We start from the raw sequence: 26,260 nt of genomic DNA on the forward strand, positions 1-26,260 counted from the left end.
TGTCTGATTCCACAGCACTATATTTGGCCTCATAAGTTGTAATAGTTGTGCCACATCTTTGCTCTGACATTATATTTTAAAGCTAGTTGGGTTTTTTAGTGTTAGATTCAGCTTTTCTTTCCACCTGAGGCTCAAACTTCTCTGGTTTGTTGTTGGTGGAATCACGAAGAAACTCAGCACTGTGAAGTTTGTCTGTCAGGCTGCAGCTGTAGCGTAGCTCCGATGGTCGCTTCCTCTTCCACACTCTGTTGTGTCTGATTCCACAGTGCAATATTCAGCCGTGCATCCCAAATATACTGATATTTTTAAAATTGTTTAGTATTATGATATTTTAGTGTCTGCTGTAGTTCTTCCTTGTCCCCAACTATGTCAAATAACGGTGCTGGTGCCGGAAGAACAACTGATTGGCAGTTGCAGCAACCACTGCAGGAGTTTTTCACACTATATCCCTAATTCACACAGCTAGAGATAAGGTTGAAAATAAGCAAAATGGTCCTTTAAGCTGTTAAATGACATTGTCCCATGCGTGGGACACTTCAGCCTCTGTAACCTTGGGTCAGGATCCCTTATACTCATTGTAACCTTTTGGTCGTAAAATTTTAAGAGTTGCCTTTAAAATGAGACCACAGTTATGAACAGTTAACTTTTTATTTTGGGTATATTATTTTCAGCCTCGTGCACAAAAATAGGGATGCCTGATAAGAAAGCAAAATATTCTTGCTTATTCAGCAGCAGGCCACTAACTGGACACAAGCAGCCAAGTCCACAGTGGTGCATTCCCTGTAGCTGGGGTGGGTGTGGCAGCCAGCTCAGGATGGATGAAAAGCTCACCAGTCCATAATAATATATATACTGGACCAGTAGGACCCTTGTATGGGAAATATATTTGACTGACACTTTACAGCAGTGAGGCTGGGAAATGTTATTCCAGTTTATTTGTCATGTTGAACTTGAAAAACCATAACATCACAACCAGTGGAGTGTTAACTAATACTCAATATGCTAGTAATGTTGGCATATTATACAGTACACTTTAAACTTACCATGGGTCTGGACAGTTGGCCATCTCGTTGGTGCTATGTGTCCCAGCACACACACACGTTCATTGGACTATCTTCTGCACCGAGCGGAGGGATACTCCACCCGGACAACGGCTGTCACAAAACAAGAAAACCGTTATTTTCCCTCTTAACACCTGCCTGCTCTAAATAACTGTGAGATAGATATAAAACAACCCTCGTTTGGCAATGTATACGACACAAGATGACTAATAAAAATCGATATGTTGTTGTGACTGTGACTAAGAGGCTTTCTTTTGACCGTGTATCGCCGGTGCCGGGTGTTTTTTTTTAGCCTCTTTAGGAGCGTTATCCCGACTAACCACACTCACTTGTATCTGTCCAATGCGCCCCGTTAACGGTCCCGTCAAAAAGATGACACATTTCACGACAGGCAGTGTTCCTGGAAACAATAACAACAACAATAGCAGGTGACATGGCTGTTTCCTTCCAACAACATACTGACTCCTTCAAAGGCGATGTTCTAATAATAATGAATTACTCTGCGTGTGGGAGCAAAAACTATGGAGACGAAGCGAGAGGATTCACTCCCGCTTACTTCCGCGTCGTCTTAATCCTGTTAAACAGACTAAACGGTTTCAACTAACTCTATTTTTGGCCTGGGAGTCTGCGAGCACTAAAATTAGTAAATTTGTATTTTCTTCGACAAGCTAACTGTGTAAGTTGTAAGTTTCTGGTGTCAGCGTTGGACTTATAGAGGTTGCTAAAATAACAATGTCTTGGTCTTGCGCACGCGCAGTACTTTTAATATCATTAATTCATTAAAAAGGCTTATGTACACACATTAGCTACATTTTCTGCTAACTGTTGTTTAATATTCTAAATGAATGTATTAAATACCCTACACATGACGTGAGTTTACGTCTCGTTTTCACAATCTGCGGAGATTACGAAGAAGCAATATCTCTCTGTCTGTCTCTCTCTTTGGCCTATTCTACGAGACCAGTGTTCCGGAAGTAAAACTATTGATTTTCTGCATAAACAATGATTGGTGACTAGTAGTTGGAGTACTTCCAAGGCTTGAAATGGGCTTGAGCCATCAGTTCAAACAATGAGCATCTGTGTTGAAAAGGCAGGGTTTGATTGGTAAGAGTTTAAGCTGCATTAATTGATTTTCTTTTTATTATTATTATTATTATTATGCATTAGTGCAAAAGAAGAGAAAAATGAACTTGAACATAATCACTTTGAGATGTTGTTGCTAACATGGTAACAAACAGTTGTCTATTTACACATTCAGCAAATGCAGAGCAACATTAACATCTATTTGGAGTCAATTACTTGGCCACATGATGGATTTAAGTGTGATATTCAGTCTCCTTTTATCTCTGTTTTGGTCTCCACCCCTCCTAAGATTAAAAATAAAAGTAATTTCTGGTGGCCTTATTATGCTCCACCATGTTCTCCTGCCACTTGCTATCTTTATCTTCTGTTTGGTGATGGTCAGGTAGTGTTCAGTGGGTGTTTCATCAGAGCATGCTTGTGAAAACAGTTGCATGCTGCCTGTGCAACAACAATATAAGCTAAAAACTAAATAATGTCTCTGTGCACATTACACATAGTCATTTGCTATAGCCTATTCTTCAAATGGAATATTTAATACTTTCAGCTGAAGGTAAAAAAAAAAAAACATAATTGCTGGCTTCCTATTAGAGTAACAAGCAACTTTGAATCAAACAATATGACTATTTTGTGCAATCTGGAGTTTGCCCCCACAACTATTAAATATACTTTTTCACAATTTAATTATAACGAAGTAATTAATCGATAAGCACTAGTTGGCCTATCAGAGCTGCTATTGCTGCTCTGTCAGTTGAACATAATTTAATTTTTTAAAGAGGCACCCTATTTTTTGACTTGAAAAAGTAGGAAGAGCAAAGGTGGAATTAGTAACATTAATGATGGCTGCATTGCATTTAGGTGAGCTGTTTCCAGCGCTCTTTTATTGCGCATGCTCACTCACTGACATGGCTTACTGGAACAATTAATGAGATGGAGCCATCATTAGTGCTATTATTTATACCTGTGCTTGACAAGTCAAAATGTCTGCTGTGAAAATGTTCTATTAAAGCAATCAAGAAATGGTTATCTGTAAATGTGAAGGCAGAAGAATAATTAATTGTGAGATATAATAGGCAGACACATAAATAAATGGAATAGTAAAATTTTGACATTCAGTTATTAATTTATCATTGAAAGATAGAATAGGTAAATAGTAGGACTATTGTTAATTGGCAAATGTAATGCTCTTTTTTCACTTTTTGTTATTTAATGCACAGTTGAATCTTTATTAATAGCCCAATAATTAAATTTGGTGGCACACTCTAGACTTTTGTTTCACTGTAAAAAGGGATCTTCCTGCATGTGTTGCAGTCAGTAATAAAGCCACCTGTTGACATAACATAACAGGTCAAAAACACCTGTCAAGCACATCCTTTCTATCTACAGTATGTAGTTGGCTAATTGCACCGCGCGTTATAAATTTAAACATAACCCACATCTTTTAAGACATATTTAAACACTAATGACTGCAGCTGTGTTGCCTTGACTAGCCTGTGCGGCTTCTGCTGGTGAATTCTGGGACTTGTAGTCACGACACCAAAAGGATAAGACGCCAGCACACTGCAGTCCAAGTAGATGAAATCCAGTGGCTAAAATAGAGGGCCTGTCCTGCTGCACCACATTTTTCACAAAGTCGAGGATCCAATCAGATTAAAGCCTTTTTAATCATATTAAAAAAAATCCACTGTTCATTAATTTCCCTTTGGGATGGTTTGGATGATGACTGACCTTACAGAAGCTGTTTCTTTATAATGTGATGACATCTTTTGCACAGGTCATACCTCTGCTAAATCTCTCTGATGTCTTGAAAGCATCTTTCAGTCAGTGTGGTGCAATGATTTTAACAATATCAGCAGGGTTACGTAGAAAAATGACATCATCACCTCAAAGTCAAGGACTCCCAACACCTTAAAACAGAAACCTTCTCTCAGTAGCATCATGTTTATGATCGGTGGGTTTCCCGAAGACACGCGCTCAATCTGATAAACACCATCTTTTGTAGAAACCCCCCCCACTAAACCTAATTCTGTAAGCCATAGTCGGTATATGCAAAAACACGAAAAACTTCAGTCGCTTTAGTAGAGGTTATTCCTCAAGACACATTTTGATCCAATAAATAAACATATGCATGGTGTCATAATCTTAATATATCCTTGTGTGTAAAACAATAAACACTATATCTAAAGCCAGTAGCCTACATCTTAATGCCGCATTGAAGAGAGGGAGAAAGAGAGAGAGAGAGAGGGGTACTCACGTCAGGAAAGCAGCAGGCTGCCAGCAGCATCAGTGCAGCATCTCTGTCCTGTCCTCTGCACCGCAGGGGAGGGAGCCACTTCCTTTAAATAATCACGTAAATACCAGGGTACCCAGCCAGAGCACTTCAGAGGTGGTTGTTTTCATGAAAGCAGCCTCGGGGTGAAATATCTAACTGTCGTGAACACCTCGGGACAGTTTGATACTGCAGGTTTTAACGCACAGGTCTCTTAAAGCGACAGCTGCTGCATAACGCTCTGATGGGACACCACACCAGCAAATATGGGATGGGCGAATAGAATAGAGGCTCTGCCAAGGGTCAGATTTGGAGTGCGCAGACTACTGTTCATTCAATAGAATACATTGGAATAAATGGAAGATTATAGGAATTATAAGATTATAGGGCAATTGAATACTACTGAATAGAATAGACTAAGACTCTACTTCCCATGATACATTAGATGGAGTGTACAAAAATGTGAAGATATAATACTGTAGAATAGAATAGAATAGAATAGAATAGAATAGAATAGAATAGAAGTTACGCCCCACCCCACCCTTAGTTTGCCCTTTGGGGTGAACAACACCCCACCATTGACCCAAAGTAAAACTCTAACAACACCTTTTAAAATACCAAAGCCAAGAGATTTATTAACATAAAGACATACAAAACAAGCGAGACACTAAATAAAAACTACAAACAACAGTCAAAAGACAACAGCAACACTAAATAAAATCCCAGGCTGAGAGGCAGCATGATCAACAGTCCACAAACCAGAAGCCTCTCTCTCTGCCACAGGAACCTGGAGCATTTAATCACTTCCTTTCCTGGACCAGGTGCACCTCAGTGTGGACTGATTAGGTGGAGAAGACCTGGACGGAGCAAGAGACAGGAGAGGAAAAAGGACAAACAGCACAGGCAACACATACAGCCGTAACAATAGAATAAAATAGAATAGAATAGAAGCCTTATGACCCTATGGGTCAGATATGGAGTGTGCAAACTACTGTTCACTCAGTAGAATAAATCAGAATAAAGAATAGAATAGGACTCCAATTCCCATGAAACATTAGATGGAGTGTACAAAAATGTGAAGATATAATACTGTAGAATAGAATAGAATAGAATAGAATAGAATAGAATAGAAGTTCATTTGACATGGAATGTGCAAAAAAATATGCAGATATGGAATGTGGAAAATCCCTATCATGATATATAATAAAGAATACAATAGAAATTCACTTGACATGTGCAAGAAAATAGAAGAGAAGAGAAGAGAAGCCTTGCCATGGGTCTGATATAGAGTGTGCAATCTATTGCTCATTCAATAGAATAAATAGAGGATTATAAGAGTTATATTATTTTAGTAAAATGTAATACCATAGAATAGAATAGAATAGAATAGAATAGAATAGAATAGAAGTTCACTTGACATAGAATGTGCATAGTACTGAATAGAATAGTAGAAATAACGTCTTTACACTTTAAAAACTTTAAAAACAGCATAAGGACACCGTGAGCATGACGTCATCATCCAAGAACCGTAGATCCACTAATGAAGCGTCACACCTTTACTCCAGCAGATGGAGACATCACCAAACCTTGAACTTCCTGCTGCATGAGGGAGAAGCCTCAGCAGTAGTATCATCCTGTTACAGCTATGACTCGTGTCACAGTGACCACGTGCAGGTCACCTATCTGCAGATCTGACCCGGACACTGGAAATAAATAAATCACAATGTTTTACATTGTGATTCTTACAGGCAAAACTATCTTTCACAATGATTGCAATAGAAGAACAGAATTTAAAAAGGTGCTAAAAGTATTATGACATATTTTAACTCAGACTTACAAAGTAACAACAATGACAAACACACTTTTTGAATGCTGCATATATGAAGCAAAGAAAATGTTAATATTCCACAATTAAAGGTGGTCCACATAACATTACTTACATTTGCAAAATAACGCGTTTTCCTGGAATTGATATAGAACATGTACAGACATGTACAGTAATTGGCCACTTTTGCTGCAGTGCTGAACCTTTGTCCTCTGTGTCTTTGCCTTGGTTCAGACACACACCAGTGTGCACACAGCACTCTTTTTTTTCTTTTTCTTTTTTTTTGCTAGAGGTGGATATGATCCTGTACATTTTGTGTCAACATCTCATTTTTTCAAACAGCTGTTTCCTCAATATTCATCAATTAACTGTCATATCAACAAACCTTTTAAGCAATTTAATACAATTAGTTTGTTGGAAAATTCAATGTTTGTAGAAAGTCTCAGCTCCACCCTCCATTAAAAATATAGTAACTGCAGCATTTTCTTGTAAGTGGTATTAAATGTGTTTCCAATGTTATGTTGTTTTTTTTGTTTTGTTTTGTTTTTTAAAATCTAATTTGCATGACTTTTTGAGGTAAATGATAAGTTTGGCTCCACAAGCATTGGAAAGAAGAACATATTCTACTAGCCCAAGAACATTTTGAAGCCCGAAAACTGATTTGTATAAATGAATTATATCTGTTTTCCAGTGTGCAGATAAAATCAGTAACTTGACATTGACCCCTGCTCTTCTCCAGCAGATGTGTTAACAAGTAGGCTGAGGCTCAGCCAATCCGGAAACAGCACACTGACGTCATGACATCTGCAGCTCATTGAGATGAAAGTTCCCCAAATAATTTAATGTCGACAACCTCCAGATAGACAAGCAGGACACGATAAACCAGCATTACATGTCATGAGCAGCTCCACAATCTTAGAACATTGGTCTCATATGTACTCTGCTACTGGGTTAGCTTTAGAAAGGTCATTATGAAATTAAACTTTGTTTTTTTTATATAAATTAAACTTTTTAGTGACCTCCCAGAGTTGCTCTTTAATATTACTCCTTATACACTTTACATGTATCACTCTATTGTTCTTATTCTTATGTTGTTGTTATTGTTGAGTGATCTCTGGAACATGAATTTCCTTCAGGATTAATAAAGTTTTATCTTATCTTATAGTGGGGACCCTCAGGGACAACGTCAAAGACCAGTAGAGGTCCCCGGACCACAGTTTGGGTGCTGCTGGGCTGGTGCTCAATACTTCAGAGCGCTGGCTGCCATGTAACAGCCTTCAGATAAACCACACACACACCTACACACACACACACACACACACACACACACCACTGAAAGAGAGAGAGACAGAGAGAGAGATAGAGAGAGAGAGGGAGAGAGAGAGAGAGAGGGAGAGAGAGAGAGAGAGAGAGAGGGAGCTTGGTTTTCAGATTACTCGTCTTCTTCTGTCTGGTCATTTAAACTCTACTAACCGACTCTACTTGCAGTAGAAAGGCAGCTGAGTGGAAAGTCAGTTCTTGCTGGGGCAGCGGTGTGTGCTCGGCTGTGTGGGACCGGGTCTTTGATGTAGGCAGGCTGATCACAGATCAGATACACGCGCCTCTCTCCGCCTTTGATCTCGGCGCAGTTTGTGCTGGGTCTGCGGCTCTGTGTTGTGCTGAGCTGGGGCAGCAGCGCTGACATGCTGAGCAGACCGGTGCGAGAAACACACCACCACACCTCTCACCGGTCTGCTTTCGACCTGTAAGACCCACTACTTTGATCAACAGACACCTATTTTTTTTAGCAGGTAAGACCTTCTTCTTAAAAATCAGTTCCGGCAGTTCCAGTTAATGCACTTAAAGGCGCGGAGCAAACGTTTGGTTCATTTTAGAAGACAGTAAAGACATGATAACATAACACGAGTGCTTATAGGAGTGTTACAGATGTGAAAACAACAATAATGTCGCTTCAAAGTGACGTGTTAAAACAAACAGTCGCCTTTTGCTGGAGAATATTGGAGTGAATTGTAGTTTTTGGTTACACGGTGACAGTATTGTGTGTTTTGGAGAGCTGTAGCATTTGTATGTGTTATGTACATGAGTAGTCTCCTTCATGTAAAACTATGGAAGGTTTTTGTGTGATAAGTGTCGAACTGTCGCACCTTTAATTAAAACAGCATCACATCTGTTACAGTGTGCACGCCGGGCTATTTTTTAAGTAGTGCTCTACAGCCTATATATCTGCTTTATTATGGGTTATGCCTCAAAAAAGTGTTTTAAATATGTGTGACTGATCGTTTTTAATTCAGTTATCCCCTTTTTTGTCGCACTTTAACTGCTGTAGCATTGAAGTTAGAAATAAAATCTTTATTGGCTTGTTCCATTTTATCATTGGAGCTGTATTTATTTCTACACTGTGTAAAATGATTAAACCCATGAGTCCATGGTTTTATGTCTGCAAATGGAAATATTCTAGATGTCTTGTGTATTACTTGATTTCCCAAAATTCAGTCTTTATATATTTGGTGTCTTTGGACATGGAGGAATCTAATCACATTAGGATTTAAATCAAGTTTTGAGCGGTTGGAACAAAGATTGGCTGCACAGCATGTTTGTACTGACTGACTCACCGGCAAGTCAGTGGGGATTAAGTCAGAAAAGCAGCGTTTACCGCAGAAATTTTGACTCAACTCAAATATGCCTTTGTCCTTGATAAATTATTAAATATGGATTATAGAGAGGAAACAATAAAACACACACTTGAGCTCCGTCTTCTATTGTGTCCTTTCTCAGCTTCTGGTAACAAGTGGCTCATCAAAATGGTCTGGATGATTCAGCGCACCTTCTCTCTTGTACTAACAGTACATGTCATATATTCAAATCTGGTAAGTATTATTCATTTTGAATATTAGTGATCCAGTTCTCTGTTTGTAACCTGTGTGTATACCTTGTCTGCTGAGGTCTTGTAAAGAAAAGCAAAGATATCACCTACTGCACACATAGTGAATGAGAACACTTTGAGAGTGAACGTCTGTTCTTGACCTTGGAGATAGTAGTTTTACAAAAAGAAAAAAAAAAAAAACTCAACTCAAGGTCCACTTATTAGTTAAAGCTTACAACCACATCTCCCTGACAACTGACTGCTGTCTGTGAGATACGACTGAATGTATGTTTTTACCTTCTGTGTTTATAAGTTGGAAAACCTCTGCAAGAGTGAACTGAAAAGGCTGCACATTTATAGTTTTTTTCCTCCAACTGCGCACATTAACTTAAACAAGAAACTGTAATCTGTAATCTGTAACTGTAATCAATTGCATCTGTGAAATCCTCTCTGGTAACACTGACAGTGCCAAGTATCATTTTATCTTTATCCACTGCATCGTCCCAGTTGACTGTATTTGCCCTCTAGATTCTATTTTCTGGTTTTGGCAGTCCTGGTTTTGTTGCGTTTCACTCCGATTCTGCTGCTGCAACTATGCTGCCTCCCCACAGGGATCATTTAAGTTTCATCTTATCTCATCCCAACAGTACCAGACATGTTTTCAAGAGTCTAAGGCAGAGGTTGATCCCCTTAAACTGTTATAAGAGATTATGATGCATAGCTCAGGATTCAGTGTGGTTTTTCTGTTTTTGATGAAATGCAGAAATCTCTGACTTTCCTTCACAAAATGACTGTCCCTCTCAGGTTCCTGTGAGAGCCGAGGAGGAGACCAGAGAATGCAGAGAACAGGAGTACAAGGACCGGTTTGGGAACTGTAAACCCTGCAAGCAGTGTGATGCAGGACAGGAGCTTTCAAAGGTTTGAACAAAACTGTTTTTGACTTATTCCGTCTTGTTTTGTCTGACCTGTAACAACTGAGACTTTCTGTCTAAAATACTGTGTTCACTCAGGAGCTTTTTCCACAGTGCCACTAAAAGGAAAAAGTATTGTCACTTGTTTATTTAGGAAAAGGAAGGTGTAGTAACACAAGGGATCCATAACAAGTCAGTTGAACCAACTTCCTTTAGCTGAAAAAAAAAAGTTGGTTGGATTATTCCTGTGCTTTAAAAAAAAAAAAAAAAAGTAAAACAGTTGAGTTCATGAAAAGAATGAACATCACTGTTTAGAAAGATCTATCTTATCCAGGGAAACAACGTTATTTATTACTTCCTCTCTTTCATGGGGGGAACAGCCAAGCCGTTATTAGCTTTTGTAGAACACCGACCCCTTCTTTAATCAGTCACACCCATACTTTTGACCTTCTGCAGCTGAATGGCTTCCATTGTTTTTCCCTATTGCACCCTCTCCAACTTATTGTCTCCGCTGTTTGAAGCAAGCCATGCCTAAGCTTGCTGCTCTCTCAGTTGGGAATACAGTTTTTTCCACCACCTTAGCCACAAGTTTTTGTGTGCTTTGTACAAACAGGTCTCTATAGTGTCAGTTAAGGTTGGTAAGCAAAGGCTTTCCTCTCTGGCTGCAGCTATTCACCTACTTATGCAAGCGTAGGCAGAGATGTAAAGGTGAGTAAACTATAATCATTTTTTGGCAAACAAACACCAATGTCAAGAATCCTTTTACTTTATTTGATTTATTTTAATCATAGCTAAAGGTACAGTGTCAAAACCATCCATCTTAACAAATCATTTTGTACCATTGGCAGCTTCACAGATCATTATTTCATAAAGTATAGATTAATCTACTTGATCCAAGTGCAGCTTCCTTTGTTTCAAGACTGAAAAAGTTGGATTATTCTTGACACATGTTGAATTATAGTAAATAATTAAGTGAAACAATCTCAACTGGCAGGTTTTTGTTTTTTTGTCTGTACTTGTTTTAAAGTTTAAAGGCACAACCTGTTAAATAAAAGAGTTGCCAAAACCAAACATAACGTAACTGACAGGTTCACAGTATAAACAGCCAAAATTTCCATTAACTGTCATCTTTCTATAACAAAAAGTGATTATAACCTTCATGAATGTAGGATTTATTGACAGGTTGTTGTTTCAGACTGCATTAGTCTTAGCTAGCTGGACCAAGTAAAGTGGCAATTGAGTGTACACATGAATATACCTGTAATTTATATAGTCATTGACTTCAGAAGAGACTTTTTTTCTTGTTGCTTAACCCATTTTTTTTTTTTTTATTACATCTTAAACTATACGTTTACATCATAAAGCTTTAAGTAAGCAATAATCTGCAAGTAAAAATGCTGATAAAATTGACTTTAAGTGGTTTTACATTCCACTACATCTTTGAGTACCGGTGAAAAAAACCCTCTGCATCACCCTTGACATCTGTTGCACACATGCATTTAAGCCCAGTTGCCTTTAATCTCAGTGCACACAGACATGCACTCTGTGGTTGGTAATACGCTTCAGTAGTCCTCGTGTTCCTCAACAGGCATGAATGCTGCGAGCCACCCTGGGGTCCTGGTTAATAATTGGCTGCCTCATTCTTTCTCTGAAGGTAGCGGGATGCCGGCTCACAGTGGAGACCGAGGGCCTGCACTCAGAGAAAGTTTCCCAGAGAACAACTTCTGGTCTGAGCTCTGTAACCAAGACAATCTGTCCATATTCTGAAAGGGACGACTGACTGTTGGGAGGGAAGCAGACTTTTGGAGTCCCTCTGTGCAGCTGCCATAGAGATCCCAGAGGAATGTGCCCCAGTTTGCTCTGGAAGTTTGCCTCTGGAAGCCGCTCTGAGGCGGGCTGACAAACATCAATTAGCCCCTCCACATTAACTGTAGCTAAAAGAACCACCCACACAGCGGCGACGTCCGTTACAACCAGTCATACCTTTTCTCTAGTATATTTCATCCGATTTTTCATTCGTTAAACGAATTGTCGTTTAAGTCTGTTGTGCTGCGTCAAGCATGAAGGAGAAGGGGTGAACTGCTTTCCAGTGCATGCTGGAAAACTGCCAGTGGCCAAAAAGGCAGGAACACTACTTTGATGTGTCAACATCTTTTAGTATGTAGCAAGAGTGTAACATTTCCTCCAGCCACACTCCCAGGGCAAAGGACTTCTGGATGGCACTTGTGCTAGAGAGAGGAGTGCATTAGCAGCAGAAGGGTCAAAATTCAAGTGGTCAGACACTGTTTATACATTATTCCTGTGACTAAAGGACCCAGGCGGAAAAAAGCAATCAAAATAGAGAGAGAGGGGTTCAAGGGAAGTGAAAGTCTTTATGTCTATGAGCACTGCTTTAACTAACTTGCATTGTGTTCAGTGTTGTTTCACTAGCAGATCAGATGACTGGCCTCCCCCCTTGTGATTCCCTCCTAATCTCAGACATATCTCTGCGTCTGAACATGCTTCAGGTCCCAGCCAGCTCTCCCCTGTCTCTCTCTCTCTCTCTCTCTTTACTTCTCTCCCCTCCACACTGCTGTTATGCTTGGCAGTCTCACCCAAACTAGATCAGGAGATAGGACAGGGAAATGGGACGTTAAGCATCTGCTTTTTCGGATGGTTTTGAGGTGAAATCACCTAAAAGTACAACATGAAAATGAAGAGACCAGCGCACTTGAATGCTGATTTGCTTCATTTCTGTTTTTATGTTTTAATGATAATGTTTTCTCCCAGCAGTATAGTTTTTTTTTTTTAGCTGCTAAGCTAGTCTCATTCAGTGCAGGGTGTCAGTTCTGTTGAGCTTTGTTAGGGAGGATAAAAGAAGAAAGAGATCACTCCTTGATGTTCTGTGCTGCCTGGATTAGAGGGGCAGAAGTTGGCTCCATTTTCCTTTTGTTTCAGTGCTCTGACCCGCTCGTGTCTACGTGGCATCAGCCCCCATGCTGCCATGTGGTGCCCCATGGTCAGAGCTTGTGCCAGTGCCGGGCTTAGAAGGGATGAATCCTCCCTTGGCCTCTTCTTTCATGTTGAAATGGGTCACAGAACGAACCACTGTGAGGATCCCTGCGGTGGCTGGGCCTGCAGGGCTTTCTTAAATCCCAGTTTTAGGGTTCTGTGCAGTGGCACTTTCCTGCATCCCCTGCCTGGTCTGAGCTTCTTTCTCTTCAGAAAGGCAAGACCCTGGCTCGCAACCGTGGGCGGCCAAGTCTTCTTTATTCCTCCTTTCCCCTCTTTGTCACTCATCAACCACCCCCTCTCTGTTTCTCACTCTTTCTCTGTCTCTCCCCTCCCTGCCCTGCTGGAGAGCAAGGCCTTATATGGAGAGTTCATAACAACAGCTGCAATAGTCCAGCCCTTACTGGTGCACCTCGGGCCAGGCCTGGCCCAAGGGTTCAATGTCAGGCTCACATGTGTTTGGCTGGAAGCACTGAATTCCTCATCTTCTGTCCCGACTCTGCGGTGCCATCACTCGATCACATCTTTGCCTCCAACCTTCCCTTTTTATTTCTCACCAGCCTGCTTCCCCAAACCCAACCCCCATATCAGACTCTTGTGCCCACATTCCAGCATGACTGCATGCCCGGGCAGTGAAATGGGACACGGGCGAAGAGAGAAGAGAAGAGAGAAGCCCTGTTTGAAGCTGACCTTCACTTTAATGATATATGAGCACCCCTCCTTCCCTTCCCTGTCTGTCCTCCTGACTCGGGATTGCAATATGGCAACACTGGACAACAGGAGGGCAGCTGCTGTGGAGGTGATAATGAATGATCAATGTATGATGTCATCCCCTCAGGGTCTTTTCACTCAGTGTGGCGTACAGTAATATCAGCTGTCATGTAAATGTCAGTTTGTCATCAAGGTCACCAGCCTTTCAACATACTTTTTTGGGGGGATATGACAGAGAGCCAGTTAGAAAAGAGACAAAACAAGACTAACACAGGCAGATGGAAATGAGCAGGTGAAGTAATTATTAAAAAAATATGATTCATTTACTGGAAAAACTTAGTTTTGCTTCAAAACTTTGTCAGACTTAGTCTCTGCTTTGCCAGTTGCTATAGATGAAAAAAAAGAGTAGAAAAAGAATATTAACAAAGCAACATGTGCATAAAGGTTGTGAATTAACCTGACAACCAAAAAAGATGCACATAGAAATGAAAAACAGTGCAGAGTATTTTATATTTCATGTTTTTCTCCAAAATAACTTTCACCATCCTGATTTTGGCTTAGTTCAGGTGAGCAAATCCTCAAAAGGTGGTTTCACATTAGATCAGTCACACACGAGAAGGAAGCTGTGCTTTTTAAGTGCACTTTCAATTGAGGAACACAAAAAGAGTATTCATCTTATTTTCTCCATATACTTCTCCATAATCCTTGCCCCCTTCCTGAAGCGTTTCCTTTGCTTGCTGGCCTCTCAATCAACGGGGACACTCACTGAGTCTGCTTGGAGAGGGAGTGACACAAAAACGCAGCAATAAACTAGCAATAATACAACAGTGGGTGTCCCCTAGGGCTTTTATTATTCAAATGTCTGGCCTTTCTGGGTCTTGCAGCGGAAGGCCGCTCATTCATCCTGAGAGAGTCAGGGAGATTATTGCCAGTGTAAGATGGACTCTCAAAAGAGGCAGGCCATTGTTCTCCTCTGATCCTGTGAGCCAAGATCATTCTTTAATTCCACACCCCTGGTAGTCCACATTCAAGCCCTCTTTTCACCAGCTGCACATCTCCCCAAACCACCGACCCCACCTCTTACCCGGTGTATTTCTCCCATTAATCCCTCCAGGAATGTGGCTTTGGTTATGGAGAGGATGCCCGGTGCGTGCCCTGCCGGAGCAGCCGCTTCAAAGAGGACCGGAGCCTCCAGAAGTGCAAGCCCTGCCTGGACTGTGGACTCATCAACCGCTTCCAGAAGGGCAACTGCTCCACAACCAGCAACGCCGTGTGTGGCGACTGTCTGCCCGGGTGAGAGGACAGACAATAGACAATTGTGTCTTTTAAAAACATATGTTATTGTCACAAGAATAGCTTAAAAAGAGGAGGAACATGTTGCAATACACCTATATCTTTAAAGCTGTAATCCTTAAGAGTTTAGTCCTGGTTTGGCAACACATGTGGTTACTGGTTGTATCAGAAAATGCTTTTTAATACTACAGGTATCAGAAATTTGGGAGCAGCAAATGGGAGAAGTTGGAGGTGTGTAATTTCCATCTACTAGTCATCTCCTACTTGTTCTTGTTCCATTACTCCCTTAAAAAATAAAAATGATCTGCTCATAAAACATGCTGAAAATGACTAACTAAAAGCCACCCCATGTTTCACCAGTTGAACGATTTTAATGTGAAGCAGCAGCAGTAGGAAATGTTTGATTTACATTTGCAGTAACTATCATATGAGATATAATTACAACCTGTAATGTACGTGCATCCTTCGTTTCCTGTGAATCCCTTGTGTGTATGAAGGAAATCTGAACTGAGTGCAGGAGTGGCAGACTCAGCCACTGTCAATGAAGACTACTAGATAGAGAGGTTTTTACTGAATGTAAATACATGGAAACAGTATGAAAAAAAGGTTTTATTTAATGAACATGTAAAGGATTATAACTTTAATATATAATATATCTAACCACATGTTCACAACAACATGTTTCCTCAACAGATTTTACAGGAAGACAAAATTAAGTGGTTTCCAAGACATGGAGTGTATACCCTGTGGAGACCCTCCGCCTCCCTATGAGCCTCACTGTAAGCACCTTTCCTTTCTTTTATCTCTTCTAACAGTTGGCGTAACATCAGTTGGATATTCTATTAAATGTTATCATGAATACAGACTATTCATCCCAGCCTGCAATAGGTCATGCTTTAAGATGAAACAACAGGGATACAATAGTCTAAAAGCAAACATCAGCAGCTACAGCACATTATTGAACTCCTGGCCAAACGCTACTAGAATCAAAAATCAGGTAAAAGTGCCACAACAAAGCCCATATACACACAACATGCCAGCACAAGGTCCTTGGAGAAACCAGAACCGCAGCATTTAACGGGTGGAGCAAGCCATAGTTCATTCACTAAGTCTCACTGAGCCAAGCAGCTATGCTATATGTGCAAATAAATGCTCGGATTTACAAGCTGAGCAGTTGAAAAGCTGAAATGGATACCACTAACATAATAGTGGATTTGCCAACACTGGATTATATTAACTCAGAGCATGCCACTCGTTTTCAGCACTCAATTTGGATTAAATGAGCAAACCTCCTTTAACAAAACCTCCATTGATAATTCAAGGACCTCTAAAAACTGCTGTACGTGTTTTTATTTAAACACCAGAGTAAATACGACAGGGAGGGCACTGCTTTAAGCAGCGTAATTTATTACCTTTTGTGCAGATCCATTATGCAAAAAGGAGGTAGGAGGTGTGTTACAGTATGTTCACAAAGCAGGGCTCACATTCCAGTAGGCTACAGATCCACTTAACTTCTCTCTTCCAGCCATTATAAGTAGTTAAATACAACCTTATGATTTCAGGTTTCCACATAAAACAACCAGGCGAGTGAACTTATACCTTTGGTAATTGAGTGTGACTTCCTGGTGGTAGAGGAGGGCTGCAGCTGTTTCAGAGGAGGCTTTTTGGCAGCATCAGAGCAGCCCCGGCCAGGTTTAGCAGGCCTGTGTTAAATAAATGGAGACAGCTCTGGCATATCACACAACTCCACACACAAAAAAAACTTGTGTACTCTTTGTTCACCAGCCCCCAAATGTAAAGAATGATGATTTCATCAGAGCATCCGGTATCTGTTTGGCTTTTCTTTTTTTTTTTTTTCAGTGTATATCTCTTTCATATGTTGTTGCAAGCAGCATTAATGTTTGCGTAATGAACGCCGGCCTTCGGACAACTGGCCTCCTTCTGTCTGCTCCTCCGTCCATCTGTGCTGCTTCCCGTTTTGATACTGGAGGAGGCCCTTGAAACAAAATGTCCATTGTGTCTGAGAACATAGCTGGTAGTTAGCTCCTACAGGGACTCTCAGTGGAGCATTTCCAAATGTTTGAAAGTCTTGCTCCCCTCCCTCCAGTGTTATCTTGAGGAGGGTGGTGAAAACTTAAAGGGCTGATCATTCTAATAGGCCACACTGGCCCGGGGCAACAGTGCAGCTGTGCAGGGGAGGCAGTCGCCGTCTGGGGTGGACTGTAAATCTTAAAACTACCCCTCCTTTCTTCTCCTCCCTTTTTCCCCCAGTGGCTTTCTGGAGCCGAGTAAAATTGCGATTGTGTTTTATGGATTCCTTCAGCCTCTAATGTGTTTCATCTGCTGGAGTTTTATTCACTGTCACGGTAGATCTGGGAGAGCTGACCAGACCATACTAACACACACAGGCATTCAGACAGATACATGCACACACACACACACACATATATATGCATGCATGCAGAGACACACATATTCACACACTTCCCACACGGAGAATCCTGCTTTTTTTTTTTTTAGCTTACGCCTGTATTTCCTTTTTTTTTGCTCCCTTCAACTGGATTTACACAAAAGTCAGATGGGATTTTATCTTCTGGTATAGTCATAAAGATATAAAATGGTTAAGGTTTTAAATCTAGCCATACAACATGTGTTATCTCTGATATTTTAGGATATCCCAGCTTTCTTAAATGAAATACTATCAAGAAACGGGGTTAAATTCTGCTCCTGTTAGTTGCTACTTATCATTTTTGTTAGACTAGCCAGCAGAAACAGGATCCAACAAACCTCTGTCCCTCCTGATAACCTCTACACTCCCTCTTGTAATGTAAAGAAAACATCATCCCAGTATTCACTCCCGCGGCATACAGACTAACTTCAAAGGTTCATGCAATCAGTTCTCAACAGAGATGCCACACAGCCTACCAAGCTGGCAAGGTACAGGAAACATTCCTAACTACAACGCCTGCCAGCAATTCAAACCTTTTCCTTCAATATTCAAAAGCACGCTCAACAAAGTCACTGCAGGACAGTTTCTCCTCGCTGCTGCGTTAATCAAGTTATCAAGCAATTATCAAACCGCAACCTTCACAGCAATCATAATGTTTCATGTTGCCACATTACTTGTTTTACCACAAACACAACATCTTGGATGTCATAAATTATTCCAACAGACAGTTTCATTTTATAAAAATGCAGAATGGTGATTTAATACATTGTTTGTTGTACATATTTTAATTTCTGAAATATACAATGTCAGAGGCAGTGAAAGTTCTGAAATATATCCTGCAGAAGTGGATGTTGTGTATGTTGTTCTTCTTTTAGAAGAAGTTCCCTGTGAACATTCTTGAACGTACAGTAGATGAAACTGAAGACATCATGATTGAAAGATTAAGGGAATAACAGATGATAAGCTGCATATCTCCTTGAACTATCTTCATACATTTCCTATTCTGTCTGAAATGTCATCAAAGCTGTTACATTTCCAAATCTTTGAAAGCCTCAGCAAAGTGGGCTGCAGCTAATTCCCTTATTTATATATATTGATTGAATCATATTTTTGAGAAATTAGCAAGTTACTGTACTGGGTAACAATGGGTAAAACTAGTATTATCATTCAAATGTTATAGTACATAATAATAATGTACTCCTGAATGCTTCTCAGAGACTTTAAATGTCTCATTTTAAACCTGCAGTAAGCAAGCCAGTACACATGCTTTGTTTACCAGCATTAGCTGCTACATTTCATGTTATAAAACCTCCTTATGCTAAACCTCCACATCCTTCTTTTTTTGTCATGCTGATCAAACAAGAACTTTGGTCGTCATTGTATCACATATGACAATTAAGGATTGAATCATTGCGAGCGTCTTAACATTAAATAGAAAATACTGTTTTGACAGCTCTGAACTGTACACAGCGAAGAGGACTGCAGTCATTGTTGAGAGTTCAGGGTAAAACAGTGTTCAGTCCTCCTAAAGAACCTCTTTAAAGAGTTTGTAAAGACCCCTCGGAGGTGTAAAGTAGTGCTTCTTTTATTTGGAGTATGTGGCATTCCATAAAGTCAACAGACAGGCAGTCTGTGAAAGGCTGCGGTTTATTGGCCTGGTTTGTGTGGAGATAATATCAGCAGGTGAGGTCTCTTCAATGGAGCAGTGTTTATCTGTGTTTGCTGCAGCTGCTGCGCCTCTGATAACAGGCTGCCTTTGTGTTGGGAGTTAGATGATGCTCCCCTCGGATGGATCGAATTTGACCTTGACAGTGAAGACCAAATTTAAACACAATGGTTAAATGTCACGTCTGTAGATTGCCAGTAAAGTTCAGTGTTTGCGTGTCTGGAGATCGTTACGATCGTTGCTTGAGGCTCAATCTTAAATATAAAACATGATGTATCAGTCTTAGTAATAAATATCTTTTTTTTCACACCCAGTGTTTTATTATTTTTGGTAGTGAGAGCATATCATGCTTATTTCTCTCTTTTGTGATATGATGTTCTTTGATGTCTGAACAGGTTGTTCAGTGTAGGATTAGATGCAGATAGAAATTCACGCAGGCATTTAATAATCATAATAATCATTTTACATAAACCGCAGATTGTTGCAGTGATTTTAGTTGTGTCCTGTTGTTGGCTGTTGTGTCTGTTTTTAAGATCCGGCCCTGGAATGTGTCAATATTTATTTAATAACAAGTAATAAGTCATGTTTTTGACATAATGTATTTTTAGTGTTTGTATCAGAATGCTCCTTCATTGAGCCCTCTGGGTCAAACTGAGTTTTGGAGCAGCGCTTTGAGGTTTTTTCCTTTTTTTCCCCTTTTTTTTCTTAGAAGGAATGTTAAAATACCCTTATCCCCTATCTGGCTGAATAAAAAAAAAAAACTAACCAAAGCTAAAGTAATGTTTACATTGCATAACAAAGAGCTCTTGGATGTGAAAAGGTTGAGACCAGTTCCCTTTATGATTAATGTTCTGAAAAGCAAACACCGGGCTCACTGAAGATTTCCTCAAACAAAAAGTCATTCATTATATTCATCAGCAATCTCTTTTAATTTATTTCTTCCTTGCATGTTGGCAACTGGTCACTCTGTTTCACAGGCATACTTTTATTATTGCTCTCCATTAACCCACACCCTCTCTATCAAGCATACATTGATCAAGAAAATTATATTTGATTACTGATAATGATCAGAGACAATTATGTTAAGCCGCAGGTACATGGCCTCAGAGAGAAATGTCACTCAATTTGAGAATTCAGGCGTGCTACTGTGTTTTTTTTTTTTTTCCCTCCAACCCGCTCTTAAAGCTACAAATGAGAGTGCCAAGGTTGTCATGTGGGGCGTGCAGCTCATACTGATGTAACGCTGCTCCACTGATACTTCACTTATCACGCAGGATGTCTGGAAAGTCACAGACCACAATGTATCTTTGTAACTGATTTCTATGTGATTTACAGCTGTGGAATGTCAGTAATGTACTGATGCAGATACTGATAGTGTAGGATTTTTATACATTTTCTATTTTATCTATGTAACTCCAGAAAGACACAATTATTGTTAGTCCCTAACATACCGTGTAGTTGTTTTTATTTGACACTATACATCAACTAAATAGGGATGTGTTTGTCAGCTGATTATCCTTAAAAATACAGGCCTTTGTCCTACTATGTTCACAAACATTGCCAATGGAAGCAAACCTTAAAGCTGCACTAATCAATATTTTTATATTGACAATACATGCATGTGTTAGGTGAAAGTTGTTGCTCGTAGTGGTGGACCTACGAAAATTTTGCAGATCCTCTCAGCTCTACAGAGCGTTTTAGCTCCTTCTAGCTACACAGGTTTGGTTGACTCTCACAGCTCTCATCAGTGTTGTATTCTAAGCAGGCAGCGTTTTTCAGCGAAAAGGCTCTAAAAACTCACCATACTCTGCCTGTCCAGTGCCAAACAGCAGACAGACAAAGTTTTAAACCAGCTGCTGAACATAGTGGAACATTTAACTGCTAAAGAGCCAGATATTTCCCCCCCCAGGAGCTGGTGGAAATCAAAACAGAGCCAAAAGGAGAGTAAATATTGGACTTGAATTTACCAGATGGCCAGAAACACAAATGTAAATGAATGCTAATGGGATTCCATGTCTGCTGGATGTGTAAATAGGCAAAAAAGTTCATCATAACAACTTTATATGGTGAAAATATTTCATTGATGTGTTTACAGCTTGTTCCACTGCCTCAAAAAAATCAAGTAATGCAGCTTTAAACTGTTTTAGAAAACAACATCTTAAATATAGTTGTTGTGTGTTCATTCTCTGTATTTAAAAAAAATTCATTCAACTTGAGAGTGATAGAAAGCTCCAGCTATGTCTTTTGAATTTTGCTACTCTTTAGTTTACATTGGGATCATGTAGTGTGACTCTCTGGTGAATGACTGAAGGGATAATTACATGTAGCTGAAGCCAAAGTTTTGTGCCAGTTCATCTGTCTTGAACGTCGTGATATCTAGCGCTAAGCCGTATTAAACCCTCGTGTTCTGTATTTGTGGGAACTTGTATAATGAGCGAGTGTGTGTGCGAAGGGTCCTGAAGGCGGAGCAAACAGTGACATCACGTTTCCTCCCCTCGGGCAGGTTTTAACAGAAGCTAAATCATGGAATCAGTATATGCGCACTGTAGACGTAATGACACACAAAATGTTTTTCTCTCTCTAACACCCACCCACACACACACACACACACACACACACACACACGTCTGACCTGTTTCAAAAGCCTGACCAGCATGTCTACCTCGTTTCTCTTTGAACTCCTCTGCTTATTTCATTAGACTTTATCAAAGAGATGACTGGCTCGAGGCAAAAAGGAACGATTTGTCTCACGTTACCTGATTCTGAATGGCTGGGAAGTGTTGGATGATATGAAGTAACTGCACCTCGTCATGTGTTAGTCCCTGTTCGTTCTAAAAGGCTCAAATGAGGTTGTTCACTCTGCTCTAATATGATAGCACTCATCACCGTGCAATAGGCCGCACAGGACTGCTGTCATGTCACATCCTGCTGTATTTATCTTCCTCTTTTTTTTCCCCAATGCAGGCAGCGGGCGTGTGAATCTGGTGCCGCTGCCCTCAGTGGTGACCAGTCCGCGGGACATGGCCCTGGCCGCGGTCATCTGCAGCGCTCTTGCTACAGTGCTGCTGGCGCTGCTGGTCCTATGTGTCATCTACTGCAAGAGACAGCTGCTGGAGAAGAAGCCCAGTGGTGAGTTAAAGCATTGAGAAGCAGGGCAGAGTCCTAAAGTTAGTTTTTTGACATATAGAAAGACTTTTCATGCACCACTCCAACTGCTCTCTATGGTGGTTCTATGCAGCAAACACTGAACTTTGAACGCCCCTCCCCAGGTGCTGGAATATCAATGCACAGCCACTCAATTTACAGTACAATCTGTACTCTAGTCAATATTTCCAAAATAGAGGAAAAACCCTACTGTTTTACATCTTCCAGAACAGCAGCTTTGTCATCAGAAAGACTGAACAAAGAAGGCATGCATGGTGATAAGTTACCCTGAATATGTCACCTGTGTTATTCACTTTCATGCTCTGAAATGAACTGAGCAAGCAGTTGTGTGGAAGCTGTAATTGGCAGCAAAGTCTTTGTTGTTGTTTTTTTAAATTTCTTATAAGGCTCCATAAGCTACAATACTGCACTTTCACTGCAGCCAGCACAGTGCAGTATACTGTATGTTCAATGCACTTTTTTTTTTTTTACAACAAAGACAGAGCACCAGTTCATCTGTCAGCTTTGATCTCCAGTGTTCAGCTGCATTAAAACCCTGATGTTGCATATTTGTGGGAACTTGTATAATGAGGAGAATTCTTCAGGCCAAAAGTGTTTGCGTATGTGAAAACGTCCCGGGGTGAAGAATTAAAAAAGATTTAAAGAATTGGCTCACCTAAAACAAAGAGTGTAGCGGACGTTACCAAGGCGTTACCAGCTAAGTGTTTATCTCACCATAATGCCAGCAGTTTCACTCAGTACCCCACCCTTCACCCAAGCCGCTACGAAACGCTAACACAGTTGGGTTTTTTTTTTTTTTTTTTTCTAATTATACAAAGGAATTTTAATCAGCCTCCTGGACCCGAGGCTTGTAAAGCATTTCCCAACACTTAAGAGAGCGTGTAAGTTTAGTCAAATAGTCAACACAACTGGAGCTGAGAGGATTTCATCTGACAGCAGCAATTATACTGAAAGAAAACCTCATTCCAGACTGATCTCTGTTGTTATTGTTAGTAGAAGTGAAACATTATTTATATAATAGTGAAAGGATACCACTTTCTACTTTACTAATGGTTAATAAGTTGTAAGTAATGGATTTATTGATGTTTAATAAATCATTTACTTGTTAGTTATAATCCAGTAATAAAAACAAATCCAGGGTTGCCAAGTTGTAAAAAAAATGTCTTTTGCTGTTGTTTAACCCCTCTGTTTGGTAATAAAGCTATGAATAAATGCTGAATAAGTTGTTAATAAATGGATTTTGGTCCTTAGTTTTCAAACTGCATACAGTAGAAGGCTGTCTGTGGCTGGTACCATTAGATGAGGTAGCTTCACCGTCCTCCATCATGTCTCCTCAGCGACCTCTCTGAGGTCACAGGACTGTCCTTACAGCGGGGCGGAGCTGTCCTGCCTGGACCCCCGCTGGCTCCATGACTTTCCCCAGAGACCCTGCTGCCAGTGTCACCTGGGCCCCGGACACACCTGTGGTAGGTTGTGCTTCAGATTGAAGAAAATGTATAAGACATTAATGTTTTAGCCTCAGACACTACGATTAGCACAAACTGCTTGCAAAGCCGCAGAGACAATATCGCCGAAAATCTTGTTTTTTAAATTCAGTAGTTCACTGTTGTGCTGCCTCATCATGTCTTGAGATTGCAAGGAATATTTCAGATGGAGATGGAAGATGGAAGTTTCTTCTTTTGTGTAAAGTTGCCTGTTTATGCGTGTCGTTCAGGTCCAGTCCACCTGATCCCGTCTCTGTGCTGTGATGAGAGCTGCAGTCTGGGCCGCAGCCAGGACAACAGTCCCTTCCAGTCTCAGACAAGCCTCAGTGACGGGTGAGGAATTGTACACTTTTTTTTCCATTTCAAAGGAACAGTGCGTGTTACGATAGGTATCATAACATGCTGTTGGTAAACACCATTATCCAAACTGCCTGCCAACACCGTGACTGCAAACATTTTTTAGCCCAGTGGGAAAATGACTATAACACCACATTCTGTTGACTGAGCCCTGTGGGAGCCTGACATAGTGTCATTCCCCATCAGCTAGTGTTTGCTACGCCTACAGTTAACCTGGGAACAGCAGGCAGGTAAACACTAAACCACTGCTCAACTGCCCCGAGGGCACCGTTCTCATTTCTGCTGCCATTCGAGGTGCTGTAGACATAATTTCGCGTGGTTAATTACGTAGATTCTATAAAGCGCTGAGAACAAACACAGGCATCTTGCATAAAAGTCAACCACCACAGGGTGTGGCTGTGAACTGATTCATGGCGATAACCACGGCTGTATCTCCTACGCTCGCCAGAAATACAAACCAGGACGAGGAGGGCAACCCAGTGCAGCTGGGAGGACACCCAGAGTCCGTACCTGGAGAGGCTGCTGGGGTGACTGGGAGCTCAGAACCTGCAGGGAGACCGGAGGAGGACGAGGAAGAGGGCGGGTGCAGGTCAAGGGAGAATTCACCTGAGGGGACCAGACAGAGCTACAGTGAAGCTGTGACAGATGCACTTCTTCCCAAGTAGCACCCATCGACTCAAGAAGGTGATTAGACATTATCCTCTAATGTTATGGAGCGCGTTAAGACACTCCCATGGCATTTCAAATGAGTTGCCTCAGAGAAAACTGCTGAATGATTCTCAAAGAAGAAATGTGGCCTCTCCCACTCCAGAAAACACAGAATATATGATTTAAATACTTTAAGTCCCTCTGAGATGTTAACGTTTCAAATTTCACTGCCTTTAACTAATTCCTAATAACATTAACAGACTAAATCTGTGAGACAAGATTCAGCTTCTCTCCAACTACTGCATGTCATTTTCCTGCAGCTATCCTTTTATAACTCTTCCTTTTTTATGGACTGGGACAGTAGTGTGTGTGTGTGTCCATGAAGAGCAGCTGGTAAAAGAAACAAGAGATAGCACGAGTTCTTTGATGTAGACAAGACTATCCTGTTTTAAGTCGGCCCCTGGCTGGCTCTGGGTAGATACGTTACTAATCGCTGCGCGTCTGTGTTCCTCTTCCTGCTCTCTCTCCAGGATGACATGGATTTCTTTGGCTCATGTTCCACCCTTGAACCACCCTGGACTCAACAACAGCAGCGGCCAGATCCTGTTTCAGATTACTCCCCCCTCCCCTCCCCTCCCCGCCCCACCACACACACACACACACACACACACACACACACACACACACACACACAGCCACTCTCAAGTGTGGTCGCACTGCCTCTTTGAAATGTCTGCAGCTGACCTCAGAGCCCCTCATCAAAGGCTCCAAATGGAATATGTACATACATGCAAACAAAAAGCACAGCTAAGGAAAAGCAAAGCACGAGGGCAAAGGCGTACACACACACACACCCACACACACACACAGTCATGTTTCCGTCACTTCAGAGGACATTACATTGACTTACATTCATTTCCTGGAGACTTATCCTAATCTTAACCATAATCACCACATGCCTAACCTTAATATAACCCTAAACTAACTTCAACTTTAAACCAAGTCTTCACCTTAAAATTAATGATTTACATTAAGGGGACTTGCTTTTTGTCCCCATAAGGGAGGTGAGTCCCCACAACATGACTGTGTAAACAGATTTACATCCCCACAACATGAGGAATACCTGATACACACACACACATGCGCACACACACACACAAAGAGAGAGAGACAGACAGAGAGAGAGAGAGAGAATGTGAACTTGCTGGCCCAGAAGGTGAAATCGAATGAAGTTCAAACGTCGAGGAGTATTGAGACTCATCAAAGTGAGCCTCTGCTCCGCTTTGAGAGCGTCTTGCATCGTCACATGTAGGAGGACATAAACTGTACCGCAGATCTCGCAGCTGGTGTTATGAAGCTTTTGTGTGTAAAAGTAACAGTTGTAAAAATTTGAGGTGTGAAGAAAAAAAAAAAACTGTCAAAAGTTGTTTGTTGCACATTGAAGACAATCTTGAAAATATGGAACAAGTTAAGACAAAGAGGAATGT

At 40.9% G+C, this 26,260-nt stretch overlaps 2 protein-coding genes across 5 annotated transcripts in view; one reads left to right on the plus strand and one right to left on the minus strand.

The window, feature by feature from the left end:
• The window catches only part of sacs (sacsin molecular chaperone), a 29,450-nt gene extending 24,853 nt beyond the window's left edge, over positions 1-4,597 (minus strand). Inside the window, exons 1-3 of one of the 3 annotated variants that reach the window (XM_042413446.1) lie at positions 4,396-4,597; positions 1,391-1,461; positions 1,044-1,154 (exon numbers count right to left, since the gene is read on the minus strand). In XM_042413446.1, the coding sequence (XP_042269380.1) occupies positions 1,044-1,066 (23 nt within the window). In that variant the 5' untranslated portion in view covers positions 1,067-1,154; positions 1,391-1,461; positions 4,396-4,597. Of the gene's footprint in view, positions 1-1,043; positions 1,155-1,390; positions 1,462-1,560; positions 1,794-1,924; positions 1,951-4,395 lie in introns of those variants that run through there. The other 2 variants (XM_042413447.1, XM_042413445.1) reach the window with 2 other exon arrangements.
• On the plus strand, positions 1,397-25,689 carry tnfrsf19 (tumor necrosis factor receptor superfamily, member 19). Of its 2 annotated transcripts, none has more exons than XM_042413449.1 (10): positions 1,397-1,489; positions 9,011-9,102; positions 9,903-10,016; positions 14,826-15,004; positions 15,698-15,783; positions 22,084-22,248; positions 23,622-23,750; positions 23,999-24,101; positions 24,574-24,809; positions 25,304-25,689. In XM_042413449.1, the coding sequence occupies exons 2-9, from the start codon at positions 9,037-9,039 to the stop codon at positions 24,788-24,790; spliced, it is 1,059 nt and encodes a 352-aa protein (XP_042269383.1). In that variant the 5' UTR covers positions 1,397-1,489; positions 9,011-9,036; the 3' UTR covers positions 24,791-24,809; positions 25,304-25,689. The 2 variants fall into 2 exon arrangements, with proteins under 2 accessions (XP_042269383.1, XP_042269382.1); XM_042413448.1 differs by lacking the exon at positions 1,397-1,489 and adding an exon at positions 7,627-8,025.
• Positions 25,690-26,260: the final 571 nt, after the last annotated feature.

This window comes from Thunnus maccoyii, chromosome 6 (assembly GCF_910596095.1).
Source record: "Thunnus maccoyii chromosome 6, fThuMac1.1, whole genome shotgun sequence".
Taxonomy (NCBI): Eukaryota; Metazoa; Chordata; class Actinopteri; order Scombriformes; family Scombridae; genus Thunnus; species Thunnus maccoyii.